The sequence below is a fragment of the Vespa velutina genome, chromosome 9 (assembly GCF_912470025.1).
Source record: "Vespa velutina chromosome 9, iVesVel2.1, whole genome shotgun sequence".
Lineage (NCBI taxonomy): Eukaryota > Metazoa > Arthropoda > Insecta > Hymenoptera > Vespidae > Vespa > Vespa velutina.
The window spans coordinates 8113540-8133539 of NC_062196.1; the positions used below are offsets into that span (position 1 = coordinate 8113540).

Below are 20000 nucleotides of genomic sequence, written 5' to 3' on the forward strand. Positions count from 1 at the left end.
ATCAGACAGGGGAGAGCAATTTTTCATTTCATTTCTCTCGATACTTCGTACTAGTCGATTATTTCATGAGCCTTCCTTTTTGCTCTATATTGTATCTCTATATACCTAGATAGGTAAACGTAAAATTTTAATCGTGAAAATAAATAATCGACATTATCTGCAATTTCGAAATAGCACAACGATAATATGTATGTATTTATGTACGTACATAACACGTATCGTATAAATTCTCCAATCAATTTCCATCGATAATAATTTATAATTATCATTCTTTTTTCTCTAATTCCCATTCCCTCATCTCCCTTTATTATGCTTCTTCCGTTCCCTGTTCGATCGAAATCCATCAATGTATTCATACGTTTAATTACGCGATTATTAGCCTTTGGATTAACGATTGAAATTCAACAATGAACAAACTCGGTACTTACATTTAAGCACCATAATCTGAGACATTTCACCCATGAGAATTAAACGTGTTAACCGAATACGCGCCTGTCTATGATAAATATTTGATGAACCATTATGTTCCTTCTCTATGCTCTTGCTAATGTATATCCAAGGAAATTCTAAAGTCGAAATTTCTCTTCGATTTCTTCCCATTCGAGATTTTAAACGGGAAAACGATTAATATCTATCTATAGTATATGACGTTAAAAGTTAATAAACAGGATCATACATACATTTACTCGACGAACTGATATAACGATTCACTTTGATTAACATGAAAATTATTTTTCGATCATTGAAATATCGTTTCTTTATTTTTATTTTTATTTTTATTTTTGTTTCTTTTTTTTTTTTTATAATTTTTCTCGATCGAAACAAGAGCCTTAGTGCGAATGATATATTGTGATATATAATATATTATATATTAATAAGTGTTTCATCTCGACTCCGATCGCTCGTTTATTCGTTCACGTCGTAAATTTGTAAATTTTTTTCTCCGACTCGAGGAGAGAGAGAGAGAGAGAGAGAGAGAGAGAGAGAGAGAGAGAGAAAGAGAAAGAGAGAGAGGGAGAGAAAAAGAAACATTCTTATTTGTCGTATATAAAAAAAAGTCGAAAAGAAAGATCTCGTTCGAAAGTCCCCGATAAACGCGCGTAACATCGAACAAAAGTTAAGGGTGGCCTGTGCTCTGTTGTTCAAGAACACTCAATGAAAGAACTCTAAACGAAAAGAGAACAGAACACACAAGGGGTGAAGGTACGGTGTATGAGAGAGTGAGAGAGAGAGAGAGAGAGAGAGAGAGAAAGAGAGAGAGAGAGAGAGAGGGAGAGAAAGGAATGAAAAATTTATGTAATAACAATAATAATAATAATAATAATAATAATAATAATAATAATAATAATAATAGTAATAATAATAATAATAATAATAATAATAATAAAGGAAAGGAAAAAAATACATATATACATTTACATATATATATATATATATATATATAAATCAATAAGTAAAGATTCAAAGAAAAATTCAAACAAAAGTAATTGAAAAAAAAAAAGAATAGTAATAATAATAAAATAAGAATCAAAAAACAAAACAAAACAAAACAAAAACAAAATACAAAATACAAAAAAAAAAATACAAAAGACGGCTTGGTATCGAATCGGAAGTACAAAGTAAGCTCGACCGCCGCAGCGCCCAGAACCACTAATGTGCTCGCTCGCAGCGCGGACGGCAACTTCGAGGTGACCTTGGCCACGAAGGCCACCATCTACCATCAAGGATTGGTCGAGTGGAAGCCCCCGGCCATTTATAAATCATCCTGCGAGATCGACGTGGAGTACTTCCCATTCGACGAGCAGACCTGCGTCCTCAAGTTCGGTTCGTGGACCTATGACGGCTTCAAGGTAACACTCGCATGGTAGCCGTTAAGCCAAAAAAAAAAAAAAAAAGACAAAAATAACAACACCAACCCCCCCCCAAGCCCCGTAAACAAGCCCCCCGGCCCCCGCGCCCCAGACCCCTCGCTATTAAAAAAAAAAAAAAACAACCCACCAGCGAGAACCCCCCCCCCCATTTTTTAGCGAAAGCAAACACCCCGTCGCTGTGTTGCTCTCTCTTAATTCTAGAGAGCAAAGGAAGATCAACAATAATAAGAGATATAAACGAAATATAGATAGAGAGAAAAGAGAGAGATCGAATCTTTTGACGGGAGGATAGAAAAGGAATTTTATAAGCGTGCTTACTTTCACAAAAGCTTTTCTTTTTCTTCCACCTAATAAAGGATCGATTTCTCAGTCGGTAAACGCGGCTTCTATTAGATCATAAGATACGTTTAGATATTAATCCTCGGATTATATAGATTGTTAGCGGAGTATGGAACGATCGGTTCGAGCAGACGAAATCAGTGCGAAAGAAAAAGAAGAAGATAATCTTTTTTTTGTCTTTTTCTTTTTTGATTTTTCTTTTTTGCTTTATATATACTTATCTTTAGATCTTTCTCTTCTTCTTCCGTCATCATCATCATCACCATCATCATCATCATCATCATCATCATCATCATCATCATCATCATCATCATCAACATCATTTTCCTCTTTTTCCTCTACTTCTACTTCTTCTTCCTCCTCCTCTTCCTCCTCTTCCTCTTCTTCTTCTTCTTCTTCTTCTTCTTCTTGTCGCACGAGAGCCGATCGTGATCACGCTCGGCACGTTTCTTCGGTGATTCCAGCGCCGACGGGAACTACGAGGTGACACTGATGACCAAGGCTACGGTCTACTATTCAGGATTGGTCGTCTGGCAACCGCCGGCTGTTTATAAGTCCTCCTGCTCCATCGACGTTGAGTTCTTTCCGTACGACGTACAGACCTGTGTTTTGAAGTTAGGCTCCTGGACCTATGACGGTTTCAAGGTGCCACGATATTCCAGCGGCAGCACGATCGCAGATTCGTTCCAACTTTTGTTCGCTCGAGATATATGTGTATATATATATATATATATATGTATATGTATATGTATATATATATATATTATATTTACACATCATAGTGTATACTACATATGTATATATATATGTATATATATATGTGTGTGTGTGTATACACGCAGATATATTATGTTCCAGATTGATTGTTTCCTTCATTTTTTTGTTCCTCGTAGTTTTCTTTCAGCGTTTCCTGCTCCTTTTCGTTGAGTCGTTGAGAATGCCTTCTCTTCACGTTGTTTATAATTATTACGGATCGTAATTTCGTGCGATGCTGCTGCTCTTTGGCCGTAACTCGTGTGATATATATATATATATATATATATATATATACATATATATATACATATATGTATATATACATATATGATATATAATTGTTGGACTTGCGGTGTGATTTTATTGGCCGTCTGGATAATTCCATTTTTTACTTTTTCCATCGATTTATCCCTGACGAGTTACACTATTCATTCGCGATAGTGGATCTCGAGACGATTTTTTGCCTTCCTTTTGCGCAGCAAACATTTTATTAATATTCCTCTTGTCTACGTGAGGATCGAGTAAATTTTCTATCACATTGTTTCGATAATAGTTACCAGAACGTGTCCCGTACCACGTTTCGTCACGAATTACACACATCGTATGTATATCCACGTGTATATAATATAATATATTATATATATATATGTTTGTCGGAGAACGCAAAAATTTATTTATATAATAAATAAGTAGTAAGGAAGAATACTAACACTCTAATGACACTCGATACTCACGATTTTAGTATAAAAAATAAAAATATGATCCTCGCCTCGACAAAAGTAAGCTTCAATGGCAGCGAAGTTACGCGTCGAAGGTCCTCGTCGATCGAGAAAGAAAATTAATCAATCGAGGTGGATTTGATCGTGAAATTTTTTTCATTTTCATAGCTGTATAATATACATATGTATACATATATATATATATATATATATATATATATATATATATATATATATTATACGTATACGAAGAAAGTGAGTGTACTCGACGCACCATCTGGGAAAGGTATAAAATTTTTCGCAGAAATTTGTATCAATAATATTACGAAAACAAAACAGAAGAAGACAAAAAACAGAAAAAAAAGAAGAAGAAGTAGAAGAGGAAACAAAAAAAAAAGATAGAAAAACAAAAGAAAGAAAAAACATACATTGAAAAATTTCAAATTAATATAAAAAATTTCTAATATTACTTAATGTCCAAATATTATCCTTTTCAAATTATACACATTATATAAATATGAGATTGAACATCATCGGCGTGGAAAGGTAATAGGTATCCGTGTATGTATGTATATACGAAGCGGTTATGTTCAATGGTTATATGAAATTCTGTTCCATTAACCGCAATGTGAAATTCTCTTCGTTCTCGTGGATTCCCTCTCTGTTGGTGGTGATGGTGCTAGTGATGATGATGATGATGATGGTGGTGGTGATGGTGGTGGTGGTGGTAGTAGTGATGGTGGTGCTGTCGTTGTTGGTGCCATTGCCTCTGTCCTTGTTCCTCTTAACGATGACCCTTCGAGAGTCGTATATAATTTGACTATGAATTAGATAGTAGCGGCTTTGCCCGAATCGCACGTGTGGAAAGATAACTATATATATATATATATATATATATATATATATATATATATATATATATATAGTTATCTTATATATGTATGTATGTATATGTATACACACACACACATATATGTGTGTATATATATATATATATATATATATATATATACATACGCGGGGATTTGGTTTGTTCGTTGCTCGATTAGGTGTTCCGATCTTGCTACGCGTTACGCGTTATTGATAAATCCTATATACAATAGCTAGCTAGCTAGCTAGCTAGCTGTTATTACTACTTCACGAATAAATCATTGAGGGAGCAATTAAGCGTGGCAACACAAATGGTGACCAACTCGCATAGCAGGATTGAGCTTTTCGTTAGAACATTCAGTTTTCAATTAGTCATACGTTATCTATTTATCTGTCCATCTATCGACGATAATGGAGATATTTCTAAGGGAGAGATAAGTAAGTCTTGATAAATATGATTGAAATATCGTTAAAAAATTTCCATTAGTTTCTCTAATACGAATTGAATTCAAAAGAACGTAAAGTAGTAGGAGTAGATGATTCCATTACTCGTCCAGAAATAAACTCTGGATCTCGAGAGGTTATATATTCTTGGACTCTCTCTGTTATATTTTTCTACTCGATACCCACTTAACACATTGGCCCCTGGAGTATCGCACGAGTGGACATTCCGAAGGTTAAATCGAAGACTCGACCAACCGGAACAACCACCTTCCACTGACTTGACACAGTTAACCGTCAACTTTTCATCGACTTCATAATTCCAAATTCCAAATTCCTTTGTTAATTTACGTACGTATGTAAATATCCATGTACGTACATACGTAAAAGGCCGATATTAACCTTCGCCTCGTCGATACACGTACTCGCATATTTTTATTTCCATTGTTTCCTAACTATGAGAAAAAAGAGGAAGGAAGACAGAAAGAACAGACAGAGATAGAAATAGATAGATAGGTAGGTAGATAGATAGAGAGAGAGAGAGAGAGAGAGAGAGGCAGAGAGTGAGAGAGAGAGAAAGAATTTAGTAAATTACAATTGCGAATTTCAACGACGACAAGATCACTTTAAAACAATATTCTCTTTTAGAAAGTATTAGTATTATTGTATTGGTCGTCGAGGGATAAGCGACGAACGCGTAGTCGACCTTTTAAAGCACATTCCGTCTACGTTCTCCGACGATTCCACTTATGGCAGCAACCTTACACGCACAAGCTTAGTTGCTGCAATAAAGACAGAGAGATGAAGAGAGAGAGAGAGAGAGAGAGAGAGAGAGAAGGAAGGAGACTATGAGAAAGAGAGAGAGAGAGAGAGAGAGAGAGAAAGAGAGGGAAGGAGAGAGAAAGAGATCGATATTTCGGTGCACATAGTACGTAGCGTGTAGGAGAATTCTATGCGCTTATTCCAACGCGTATCTCTTCGTACCAGGCTAAAGCTCGCAGCAGCAGCTTTTGTAAGCATCAGAGAGAGAGAGAGAGAGAGAGAGAGAGAGAGAGAGAGAGAGAGAGTCGACACGAGGGCGAGAGAACGTCCCTCGAATTTCGGCTTTTCGCGCCGGGAGTTTTCTATTAAATTTAGCGAGCGACAGTCTGATCCTCCCCCAATCTCCCTCCAACCCACCCTCCCTGTCCTTTTTCCTCCCTTTGGGAGAGCTCAACGCACGAGAATAATTGTCGTCGGTCGGTTACGCATCTAGATTCGAAAGTAGTTGAAAAAAGTGGTTGCTAAATTGTTCTTGTCACGATGAAATGTCAATGATGACGGCTCGATGAAGGTGATAATAGTTAGGAAAATGTAGAACATTTTAACTTAGAAAATTTCTCGTCGATTTTATAATCATCTTTGAAACGAGTTCGAACGCGAGCCCTTATCGAAAGTACTTGATCGTCCTCGACGAAGGATAAAGGACTAGGACGACGAGGACGACGATTACAACGGCGACTATGACGACGAACGAGAATGAACGCACGAACGTCAAGAACGTAGGCGTGAAAAGGACTATTGGAAAATGGTGGTAGACGAGCAACCTAGTAGGATCGAATCGATCAATAACGTCTGTACGTCAATCCTTGCTATACAGTCGTTGAATACAGTCTCGACTCATGTATATGTATCGATTCATCGAGTAATAAAATCTATGCCAATCGCGGCACCCTCGTGTCCTGTGCTTCTACCAACTTACTTACCTACCTACCTTCCTACCTACTCACCAACTTACCTACCTACCTGCCTACCTACTATTACTACTACTACTACTATTACTAGTACAGAATGTATGAATACAAATTGCCTTTCAACCAATCACGCTTCGCCATACTGCAATATTCTTTCTTTTTTTTTCCTTTCATCCTTTTCTTCCTTTTTTCTCTTTTCCTATTTCTTTTTCTTTTTCATTCTCCTACTCCTCTTAGAAATGCAACACTATTTAAAACGATCGATATATATGTATGTATGTATGTATATATATATATATATATATATATATATATATATATATACATCTTCTCTCTTCTCAACACTCGAAAGAACATTTTTCTTCAACTATTTCCTCTTTCCCTTTTTTTCTCTGTCTCGATTCATTTTTCATCGTTTATACGAATATCATTCATCAAGATCGATATAAGAAGAATCTTTCAAACAGAAACATATATGTACATGCATACATACATACATATATACGAATTTACGCATGCACGCACGCACGCAGACACGGACGAACGATCGAACGCAGACAAACAGAGACACACCGACAAAAGTAAAGCCACTCCTGACATTTCTCGAAGTTGCAAGGAAATTTGGCTTCGAGTTTCTCGATCGATACCCTTCCGGATTACGTGCGCACTCGTTAATATGAACTCTCCTGTCGGTTACGAAGTTCTCCTTTATCCATCCCGCTCCTCGCATTTGCCCCACCCCGTCTCTCCTCTCTCTCTATCCCCTCGCTCCCTTTAACCGTATTCTCCTCCCTCCACCTCGTCTTTACCCCTCGTGCTTTCAAGAGAATTGAGTTAAAGGATAATGCCTCGAGTCTCGGTTTCGAGAGAAACGAGCTTTAGAAAGGGAAGTAGCCCTTCTTCCTACGTCCACTATTTCTCTTCCATTTATTTTCGGAGAGATCAACATCCTAAATTGGATAACGATTATGTCCAACACCATTCGACAACACTGTTTATCCTTTGAAAATCCTTTTGTAAATCGTCACTATGCATTGATAATAATAATAATAACAATAATAGTAATAATAATAATAATAATAATAATAATAATAATAATACTTAAATATATCAAATTGTTTTCGAACGAATTAATTCGAAGAATAATCGATATTATAGAGAGATTGTTGTTCGACGAATTGGTCTTTGTGAAAAATAAAAAGGAATAGCAAAAAAAAAAGAAAAAAAAAAAAAAAAAAAAAAAAAAAAAACAAATAAACAAAGAAATAAAGGAAGAAACAAACCACCAGACACAGCAGTCAACGTCATATTCGTAGTCGTCGCGTGTCCCAACAAATATCGGCCCGTTCTCTGACCCGGTCACGTTGACATGAGCCACTCAACGAGTCAGCGACTTGCCGTTCGTTGCTGATGTTAAAGCCGCGAGAACACTATACTTTCCCCTAAGGGCCTTTTAAAGGGGATATACATGCCTCTATGTCTATGGAGTAAGTATTAGGTATACCATCTTAGAATAGGAATTTCATTTCGTCTTATTCCTCGATCGAGCTTTCTTGTATCATCGAATTGAATCGCATATCTCTATTTCGATCCGATTCATTCTTCCCACCCCTACCCTCACCCCCTTACCGTTTTTATTCTTAATCGATAATCAACGACAACATTTTTTATAAAACGAACATCAACCATTCTTATTAGTAAGAACGGGTTAATGTTAGACTTCGTTAGAAAAAAAAAAAAAAAAAAAGTTAATACTTTTCTCATTGATCGACGTGGAGATTTTTGATCGTTCAAATTAACGTAAGTTTATGAATGAATTTTTGAAAAAAAGAAAAAAGAAAAAAAAGAGAGGGGAAAAAAATCATTAAATATGGACGATTAATGTTATTAATTTTGTAAAAAAAAATTTTTCGACTATATTCCTCTCTTTGATATTTTAATAATAATAACGAATATTCGATCGATCCTCGACCTTATTTATTCTTCTTCTTCTTTTCCTTTCTTTTTTTCTTTTGCCTTTATTCCCTTTTTACGAAAGATTAGCAACAGTGCTGTCACGAGCGATAACGAGTTTTCAACCTGGTTGATAGGATTTCGTCAATGATCCTTTCTCAAACACGATGGTTAACGGCTTGCGTCTTAATCTTTGAGAATGCCAACGTCTTCCTTAACTCTCCTTCTGTCTCTCTCTCTCTCTCTCTCTCTCTCTCTCTCTTTCTCTTTCTTCCTCTTTTACTCTCCCTCTCTCTCTCTCTCTCTTTCTCTCTCTCTCCCTCTTTCTTTCACCCTTTATCTTATAGATCGGTGATTTCGATTAGCACTTTGGATTATGGCTGGTACGTTAACTCGATAAGTAATAGGGATCTCAAGTGTCGGAGCTAATTTGCTCTCGAATTTATAGATCCGATTAACGGCGAAGATCATAATAATGATGACGATGATGACGATGATGATCTCGTTAAAATAAAACCATTTAGTATTAAATATTTTAATTAACGTTATCGGTTAAGAGTGAATATTATTTTTCAGGTGCATAAAGATTAAAAAAAAAAAAAAAGAAAAAAAAAAAAAGAAAAAAAAAGTGGAAGAAAGAAAGAAAGAAAGAAAAAAAGAAAAAAAAAATTGATAAAAAGGAAAGTCACATCAGACCAAGTCGGTGTACACCGACGGAGACAAACAATTTTATACCTTTTCCATGGGAGGAGACTCGACTATTATTCATTCCATGGTGGCGTCGAGAACGTTTTATCGTCGTTTCGCTTTTTCTTATTTCATTCCCCTTTATTCCTTTCGTAAAACTCGTTGTAAGACTCGCCGTTTATCTAAGTTGAGAATGCAGAAATTTTTGGTTCTCTTTTTTTTTTTCTTTTTTTCTTTTTTTCTTTTTTTCTTTTTCCTTTATTATTTTTTTCTATCTTTATTTCCTTTTTTTGGCCGCATAGTCGCTTAAGGATGACACGTTGAATGCAACCAATATTCTAGTTCGCATATGTATATATTTAGATATACTGTTACATGTAAATAGGTGCAAATATTATCTAATCTTTACGTTCACAATCTACTAAAGTCTGAAAATACGTACGTGTTGGTGTCGCCGTAAGACGTTAAAGAGACAACCACGAAAATTTTACTACGGCTTGGTTGCACTCGACTGTCACCTTCACCAACGCAAACACATGTACCACAAATAGAGAGAGAGAGAGAGACAGAGAGAGAGAGAGAGACAGAGAGAGAGACAGAGAGAGAGAGAGACAGAGAGAGAGAGAGAGAGAGAGAGGTAGAAAGAGAGTATGAGAGAGAGAGAGAGAGAGAGAGAGAGAGAGAGAGAGAGAGAGAGAGAGAGAGAGAGAGAGAGAGAGAGAGACACACACACAAACATGCGGTGCATTCAAACGGACAATTTCGTGACACTCTTACATACGAATATCATTCGCACGTGACTCTCATGCAAGTTCATATACATATATATATATACATATATATATATATATATATATATATATGTATTTATATATTTACATATATCCTGAGTTACACGCACGCACTTACAACAGAGGCGCATCGTTGCGGGCTACACTACGGCATCCATACATACATACAATATATACGTGTATCCAGCGACTGCATTGAAACCTAAATACATATACATATACATATACATATATATATATATAATATGTATAGCTATGTGTATATCATTGTTCAGTGTATGTAAATATATACGTTACGCAGTATATATATATATATAGTATCAGCGCCCAAATACTGCAAGCTCGATGTGTTGTTTTTACGCGTATTTAGGGAGCATTTAATTGTATGTGTTTTGAGCGCCCCTAGAAAAGCTTTTTGTTTATAGAAAGAAAGATTGAAGGTACGTCTGTGTTTGTCTGTATGTCTGTGTAAGTGCGTGCGTGACTGTGACCAAGATAGAGTGCGTCCCTTTTTTACCTTATGATCGTTCGCACGAATTTTTTTCGAAAATAATAATTGAAGGAAGCAAAAAAAAGAAACGAAAAATAAAAGAATGCAAAAGAAAAAAGGAAACAAAGAACAAAATAATAACGATAACAATAACAAAATAATAATAATAATAATAATAATAATAATAATAAAAAGACGAAAGTGTCGGGATTGTTAATGGGGGAGTCATCGAGGGATTCTAAAAAAAAGAAAAAAGAAAAAGAATCTTTTCATTTTATAAATTCGAAAAGAGTTCGAAATGAAAATGTACTTTATATAACTGACTGTGACTATTCTCTGTTCGTGTTCGTTCTCTCCTCTTCGCATCGAAAATACGTTCACAGAGCTGAGCTTTTGTACCGTCATCCTCTCGCCGTTCCCCTCATTTCCCTCTGCCACGCGCTACCTCTACCTCCCCTCCCCCCACCCCGAATCCTCGACCCGCCACATCCCCTTTTTGCTTTTTAATTTTCAAAACGATACCATACTATAGCGATAGGCATCGAACTTCTTTCGTTTTCTTTTTTTACCTTTTTTTTTTTTCTTTTTTATTTTTCTTTCATTTCCTTTCACCGACCATCGTCATTTATGATTTTATAACAGTGGTTTATGTTAAAAATGTTGAATTACATTTCTCGCTTCTATGGTCCGTTGTGCTTTCGTAATGTGGCACGTCCCAGAGTCCGCTACGCGTTGTTCTATGAAATATGCACGTCCAATATTTTGCGGAAACGAAACTTTCTCTCGCGAGATTAATCGCACGAAATGGTGTGTAAGGTTTATACGAATACACAGTAAGTGTGTGTGCATGTATGTATGTATATATATATATATGCAAACAAGTATCAAATGGTGATAGAAATCAAAATTCAATCGTGCGGGATATTCGCATTAAGGGTTTTGTAAATATCTTCTTAAATCGTATATAAAAAGATTCACAGGAAAGTTTGTGTTTCAATCGACAAAACCATATACATTTATATTCTCGTTGAAAATATTTGTTTGTTCCGTCAAAAAAAAAAAAAAAAAAAAAAAAAAAAAAAAGAAAGAAAGAAAGAAAGGGAAAAAAAAAGAAAATAAATTCGATATACCATTTTTAACCCTTCGATACAATGATGAGATAATGGAAAATGTGAAAACGAAAAAAGAAAAATTGCGGTCGCTCTCGTCGGGCGGATTTATTTTTCAGCAACGAAAAAAAAAAAAAAAAAAAAAAAAAAGGAAATAGAAAAGAAAAAAGAAGATAAAACAAATAATCCTTTATTCTCGTTTGAGAACAATCGTTTCTCGTCTTCGTTAACAATAATTATCGCGGAGAGAGATGGAGATTAAAAAATAAAAAAAAAGAGAGAAGGAGAGAGAAATAATCCGTGGAGATTTCGAGTGAAAATTATAATTAGTAACGAAATGATGAGAGAGGGCAAAAAAAAGAATAATAATAATAATAATAATAATAATAATAATAATAATAATAATAATAATAATGATAATAATAATAATAATAATAAAATAGAAAATGAAAAAAATGGGAGAAAGAACGAGGACGATTTGCGTTGTGGCGAATCGACACATGCTAGATTACTCGAAACTCTACTGCATATAAACAATTATTATTTTTCGTATTTTTCCCCAACGAGCGAGCGACTACAGCGCAAAATAGATCCGCGCGTTCGTAAATATATAATTGGAATATATGCCAGAAAGAATAATAACTGTCTGTACGATTCAGCGAGAAGATTATGGCAGTGGCTTTTACGGATCAAATAGAACTTCGTATTTATTGTTCTCTCTTTTCCTTCAATGTTTGTTCAGTATCTCGATTGAATTGTAAGAGAAAACCTGGGCATCTCCTACGTCATAAAATATTCAATGTACGAGTTACAGCATACAAACACACACACACACACACACACACACACACACACACACACATACATACATACACGTTGTATTACGTGTGTTTGAAGTAATATCCTACGTAACATGTGCTCTCCTCTATCTTTCTCTCTTCTCTTCTTTTAATCGAAATCAATAAATTGTCAATATAAAATATATCGTTTCCTTTGTGCGTTAGCTTTATACGCCATAACGATTTTAAATAATACTAATATATCGAATAATTTTTAATTTCTTGCTATATTAGAACTGTCCATTCAAAAAAGAAAAAAAATTCTTTTCCACCCTCCTCCCTCTCTCTCTCTCTCTCTCTCTCTCTCTCTCATATTTTTTTTCGGTTGAACGAATATCGAAAAACGACGAATATCGAAATCGCGTATGCAAATAGATCGACATCGATCCGTAAATCCATATAAAGTATTTTTGCAGGGATAGATACACGAATGTACTATTCTATACATATATATATATATATATATATATATATATATGTATACACGCATATACATGCATACATACGTATATATTATAACGTAACACATAGATAGGAAACCGATCGCAGGAAAATGATCGCTGTGTACGTAGAGAGACGGAAGGAGGGTTTGGTTACATGGCACGGACTACAAACTCGCTTTACCTGGCCCGTTGCCTGAATCCTCGCAATCTCGAAGCACGAAGCACCATCCTGCCCAGGTGCTTACAATCTAATCTGATTCGTGCACGCGTTCTCATAGTCAGGTCGTAGACCTGCCGGCACAGTTAAGAGGGACCATATAGAAACAAGAGAATTTTCATTTTCCCCTAAAGCTCCACATAAACTTTTCCTTTTTTCATTTGTTTCCTCCTTTTTCATTTTTTCTTTTTTTCTTTTATCGTCCTTTACGAAGCTTCTCTCTTTCGTTTTTACTTCTCTCTCATTCATTTATTTATCTTCCTATCTCTTTCTCTTGAAAGAAAGAAAGAAAAAAAAAAAAAAAAAAAAAAAGAAAAAAAAATAAAAGAAATCGATGAAAAAAATCTGACAAAGATTTTTAACCAGAAGAAGAAGAAGAAAAAGACGAATGAAGAAGGAAGATATAGAGAGAAACTTCGTTTCATAAAGAATATCATATGATCCTTGTAAATCGCTTGAAACCATGCCTCCATCGAATTATAGATTATTCTCTCTGTACAACACCGAATGGCTTCCTTGATGTTGATAACAGGACGAATTCAAGCCGAAACTCGATATAGGTGTAGCTCTTACAGAAAATGTACGCGATGTCGATGACACTCGAGAAAGGTACATAACAACAATTATTATTACTACTACTACTACTACAAGTACTATTACTACTACTACTACTACTACTACTATTACTACTACTACTACTACTACTACTACTACTACTACTATTACTACTACTGCTACTACTACTACTACTAACTCTAAGCTGATGGTGTAGCTACGCTTACTGCTTTATGTTCCCATACCTGAAAATGTTCGCACACATCGTAAACTTAATTCTTATATAAATCCATCAAATTTTTTCGTCGATCGATCTTATCTGACATATCTCTACGCTATAGTTACAGATGAAAATCATATTTATATCGATCTACATATATATTTATTTATGTAGATTTTTAGATAAAAGATAAATGTTTCTTCGTTTTATTCGAAAAGAATCAATTCTTCTCACGCGTTCAAAAAACGCGTCCAAGGAAATAGAATTTTTGTCTTGGAATATAATATTTCACGAGAAGATAGAAATCGGGCTTTAATATATCGGACAACGACGAGGAGCTTCCATCCTGAAACTCCCATTAGGGAAGGAAACTCACGAAAAGAAAACTCGGCAAAGTTTCCAAGTTTAATCGAGATAAATTTTGTTTCACCTCATCCTACGCCTTCTCCTCTTATTCCTCATTCCCCTTATTCCCCCCTCCTTCCTTTCTTTCATCGGACCTATCTCCTTGCCAAACTCCTCAAACCTTCGCTAACAGCTAACTGAGAATATCGTAAACGTCAAAGTCTACCAAACTGTACGGTTGGGGGTGGGGAGGGGGGAGGGGTATTATGATGCATACGTGAAGAAAAGAAAATTTATTTATATGTTAAAAAAAAGAAAGACAAAAGAAATAGGAAAAATTCAACGAGATTACTTTGATAGAAGTTCATATTGTGAAGCGACACGTTGTCCACGAATTTGACGAGAAACTTTCAATCGAAAATGTAGGTCGCTCGATAATTGTAACCGTTCGGCCGATGCTATTTTGACGTTGAATTCATTAACTCGATTTATCTCGGATCTACGGGATACTGCCATTGCTATTTCCGCATAGGTCTATTTCCTCTCGTTTCCTCGTCGTTCGCAAACGACGCTCATCTTCTTCATTCTTCTTTTCTTCTTTACTTCTTCATTTTATTTTACCAATTAACTAGTTAACTGACTAATTAACGTATGCATCCATCTACGTGATCACACGTGAGATAGGATAGATCGTTCGAATAATCGGTAAAAAGTTAAAGATTGAAACTCGTCCAATTTGGAATTAAACGATATTAATGTTAATGAAATGTTTTATTAAGATGAAAGAAAAATAAAGAGAGAGAGAGAGAGAGAGAGAGAGAAAGAGAGAGGAAAAAGAAGAAAAAAAAAATCTAATAATCACCTTTTAGTGATAATTCTTTCATTTCTTTTTCCTTTTTTTTCTTTTTTTTCTTTTTTTGACGTTCGAGAAAAACACAATTGGCGAACGTTCGTAGGATAATCCTAAGAGCGAAAAAGAGAAAGAAAGAAAGAAAAGAGAAAAAAGAAAGAAAAAAATCCCAAGTTGACCACGAATTTTTCTTCCGACTTGTGTCCTCTTAACTCTCTTACATTTTCTTTACCCATTCTCTCTTCCTCTGCTTCTTCTACTTCTACTTCTACTTCTACTTCTTCTTCTTCTTCTTTTTCTTTTCCTTGGAAATAACATCCAACGTTGAATACAAGGATGGGCGATAAAACTTTCGGTTTCCCAAGAGCATTCGGTGATCCTTGTACTTTTCTCTTCGTTCTCTCCGGTAACTGCATTCGAAAATATCCTTGTTTCGCGAGGATACAAGGATTTCGAATTTTCGATTCTAGCTAGTCTGAATCTTCTTCTTCGTTTTCCCACATTCGTTTCCTTCCTGTATATATGTATATATATATATATATATATATATATATATATATATATATATCGTTGACGGGAAATTCACGCGACGAATTGTAAAAAAAAAAAAAAAAAAAGAAGAAAAAAAGGAAATCGAATTGTTCCAATGGAATTTTGCGAACGCTTGCTCTCTCTCTCTCCCTCTCTCTTTCTCTTTTTTTTTTTTTTTTTTTTTTTTTAATCTCATCATTGGCCTCAAAATAAAATCGGCGCAATTCTTTTATTTTTATATACTTTTCGCGTAAAATTAGAAAAAAAAAAAAAAAAGAAATCTTCTTTCCGTCATATATTTTTCGATGACGATGATTACGTCGATATAAAACGTTTAATAAAATTCATACGTTATTCGCTAATCGTGTACATTGCAGAGAATCGATGCAAGTACTCGACGGGCAAGTTCCATTTAAATAAATTGACTATTGTTTGAAATAAAATCGATATGATTGCATTCGCTCGTAAACACGAACGAACGAACGATAAATATTCATTAACACGTACTCGCGTACCACTCTATGCACACCTGTAAAGGGAAATAAATGCGGAACATTTATCGTTGAATTTCAGTCTCATTGAAAACAACTTAATAAGAAAGCGGCTTAAGGTGGCTCGACTCGGTGTGTAAGCTTATACGTTTATAGTCAAGTGTACGGAGCATAAAGCTCGTAAAGAAAACGCGAACGATTTTCACTTTAACGAGTACGCCTCGACAAAGTTCTATTCCAATAAAAGCGAAATCCTCTAAATCGAGTCTCACCGATTACTACTACTATTACTACTACTACTACTAAACTAATACCACTACGTAATATCGAAAAGGATAACTTCTTTATAAATAAAATACGTTTTACTCTATTAATAAAATGGTAAAATAACGTGACGTATCGAATAAAAATAAAAATATATAATTATCGTAAATATATATTTACGACATATTAATAATTATTAATAGTTATAAAATTATAAAGTTATCGTAACAATGATAATTATATTAATAATAATAATAATAATAATAATAATAATAATAATAATAATAATAATAACAGTAACAACAACGATGAAGCTTTTTACAATTGCATTGTCGTATCGAACGTTTAACAAATCGGTAAATAATCGTAGAAATTTGTTGCCGGGATTTATTATGTTCGCCCTATAAAATTTATGTAGGCGTCCAGTTCGAATTAACGATAATTAATGACGTTCGCAGTCGACGCGTTTATGGAATACACGCTGGGGACAAGAACGAACTGCCTAGCACCAGCCCCGTTCGCTTTTTGGAGGAAAATATATGTATATATATATATATATACATATACATGAAAGAAAGAGAGGGAGAGAGAAAAGCAAAGAAAAAAACAAAACAAAACAAAACAAAATAGAAAAAAAAGAAAAGGGAAAAAGAAAGACAGAAAGACAGAAAGAAAGGTAGTAGTGAAGTGTGGGAGCTGTGGAGGGGGGGGGGTAGGGGAGGGGGGGGTTGGGCTGGAGGCGTGGTTAGAAAAAAAATGAATTATGAAATGTACCCCAGAGACGCATCTATCATCGTCGGTAGCCATTCATCACGCAATACTTCGCGAAGAGAGAAACTTACCGATGGTTAATGACAAAAAATTACGCTGTTATCCGTGTATACAAGAGTAATATGTATTTCTTCCTTCCTTCCTTCCTTCCTTCCTTTCGTTGACATTTCTTTATCTACGTTAGAGTTCCTTCCAGCGAAATGACAAAACTAATATTGTCTAAGGAATTGATTAAAGAAATTACGATGTTTAAGGAATTGAAATAAAAGAAATCGATCGGATTTTCTTTTATTCTAGATTATTAAAAAAAAAAAAAAAAAAAAAAAAAAAAAAAAAAAAAAAACCAAAACAAATGAAAAAGAATCGATCCGAATCTTTTCTGATTATTCATTAATTCTGTATCACTTGAAATTTTCATTCATAAAATTCTATTGATACTAATTCGTTCTACCGTGACGGTAACAAAACGTGTCGCATTAAATATTTGCGACAATAGATAAAACGAAATGAACATTCATTCTTTGAGTTTTTATACGTTTCTTGCACATTAATCGACATAGAACAATTACTACGGTCGTTCTCGTGAAATCGAAAAAGGGGAGAGAAGCGATAATCGAGAAGAGCTGCCGGAATCGGCTGGCGTTTCACGCGTCGGCGCGTTCAATTTCTCCGTCCGTCATTTCGTCCTACGTGGAAAAGTCGATTTCTCGCATGCAAGCAAGCAAGCAAGCAAGCAAGCAAGCAAGCAAGCAAACAACCAAGCAAGCAAGCAAGCAAGCAAGCAACCAACCAACCAACCAACCAACCAAGCAACCAACCAATACTGGCAGTAGGAAAGATTGACGTTGATGTTGCAACCCGTTAAAAGGGGAGAGAATGAGACAGAGGAAAAGGGAAAGGGAAAGGGAAAGGAGAAAGTCGATGATGCGAGAAAGGGTGGCGTTGTTGATGGCTCGATAAGTAAACGCAGACGTATCGGTTTTCGTCGTTGCTCGTCTAAAACCAAACGTAGAAGACGTCGTTGATTTCTAATACGCATATACTTTCAATACCAATACTTATCAAATCCAATATTAACATTTTCGTGCAATTCATAATGAAAATTCGACTACAATCGAATCGAATTCGATCCAATTAAAATCATAGAAAATTTTTATTACTTTAAATCTTATTTCTTTCCATTGTATTCGTTATTCCATTTTACACGTTCACACGTTATGTGTTGTTTTTTCTTTTTTCTTTCTTTCTTGTTTACATTGTTATTATTGTTAATCGGCCAAAATAAAGGAAAAATTATAATATTTAAGATAAAACAGATATAACCTGTACTGGCTAAAAGTATAGAAAAAGGATGCAGGATAAGGTATAGTCGTTTGAGACGTATCATCGATCTTACGGCGTCAAGCCGTGCTCCCAGCAGGCATGAAATATTTATTGAGTTATCCTCGATTATGCTCTCGCACCATTTGGTGACGTACGCGAGAATTGGTGAATAACGTATGTGCTACTGGCGTGATTTATTACATCAGGTATTGGAAAGATAAATCCAAAGGAAAATTTTCCGACCGTCGAATATCTCTGCGCGGCTGCGAATAAGCTTCAATCGATTCTTTCATAATTAAACGGATAAAAGAGATGGGAGGAAGAAGAAAAAAAGGGGGAGAAAAAAAAACAGAAAAAAAAAAACGAAGAAAATATCTCAAAGTTCATATTCTCTCTCTCTCTTTCTCTCTTTCTTTCTTTATCTTTCTTTCTCTCCCCCGCACGCACGTGGACTTTATTAATTTTGACGAGCACAAGGAAGGATGATCGAAAGAGTAAAACGAAAGGAGAAAAAAATTAATAAAAAAATGAAAAAGCACACATATCTCTTTAATCAAGAGACCAAAAGGGAATCCAAATAGTATGCGCCAACCTTTGACCCTGCTCTTTTGCTCTCCTTCTTCTTCTTCTTCTTCTTCTTCTTTTCCTTCTCCTTTTTCTTCTTTCTTTTTTCTCTCCACTTTGCCTGCTTTCGTAAGAAAAAAAAAAAAAAAAAAAAAGAAAAAAAAAAAAAAAAAAAAAAAAAGAAAGAATAAAAAAAGAATCGAGAAAAACGAGACTGTGTGAGAAATTGAGCCGAAAGTGTGGCGGAACGTTCACACGTCCCGCATACAAGTACACACATATTCAACACAAACGCGTTCTTTTCATCCTCGTTGCTCTTACAAAACTTGTAACGAATCTCTTGCACGCAAGGGACCAGAACATTTTCCGCTTCGCTTTTCCAACGCGTTTCTTTTTCCTTTTCTCTCTCTCTCTCTCTCTCTCTCTCTCTCTCTCTCTCTCTCTTTGTTTTTTCAACGTTCAGCAAAACGAATACAAATTATTCGATCGAATTAAATATCGAATATCGAGCGCATACCTATTATCTATTTATACCCAATTTATTATCAGGATCGTTGTACGCGAACGCAATCATCTCTCGCAGTTAATTCCACACGTCAAATCAAATAAATTCGTTATCTATCCTTTACACCGCAGAATAATAAAGTATCTTTCGTCGAGTTTAGGAGGATTTAAACAATGAAATGGAGGAGAGATAGTACCGTCCTTGGTTACGACGCTTCCAATTAATTTAATCTATCCCTCCTAACGAAAACTTAATCTCCGACAGAGAGATTCAATTTCTATCTCGTTGTATAATTTAAACGTCATGACTTTCTATAGCAGATA

The 20000-nt window shown here is 35.1% G+C and overlaps 1 protein-coding gene across 8 annotated transcripts in view; it reads left to right on the forward strand.

The window, feature by feature from the left end:
* The window catches only part of LOC124951626 (acetylcholine receptor subunit alpha-like), a 128276-nt gene that overhangs the window by 71541 nt on the left and 36735 nt on the right, over window positions 1-20000 (forward strand). For 6 of the 8 annotated variants that reach the window (XR_007101657.1, XM_047500324.1, XM_047500317.1 and 3 more), the window contains one exon: window positions 1670-1850. The exons of 1 other annotated variant lie outside the window; for it this stretch is intronic. Coding sequence is in view for 6 of the 7 variants with exons in the window: in XM_047500324.1 (XP_047356280.1) it covers window positions 1670-1850 (181 nt within the window). In the remaining variant the exon portion in view is untranslated. Of the gene's footprint in view, window positions 1-1638; window positions 1851-20000 lie in introns of all 8 variants that reach the window. One more of the 8 variants, XM_047500321.1, reaches the window with a different exon arrangement.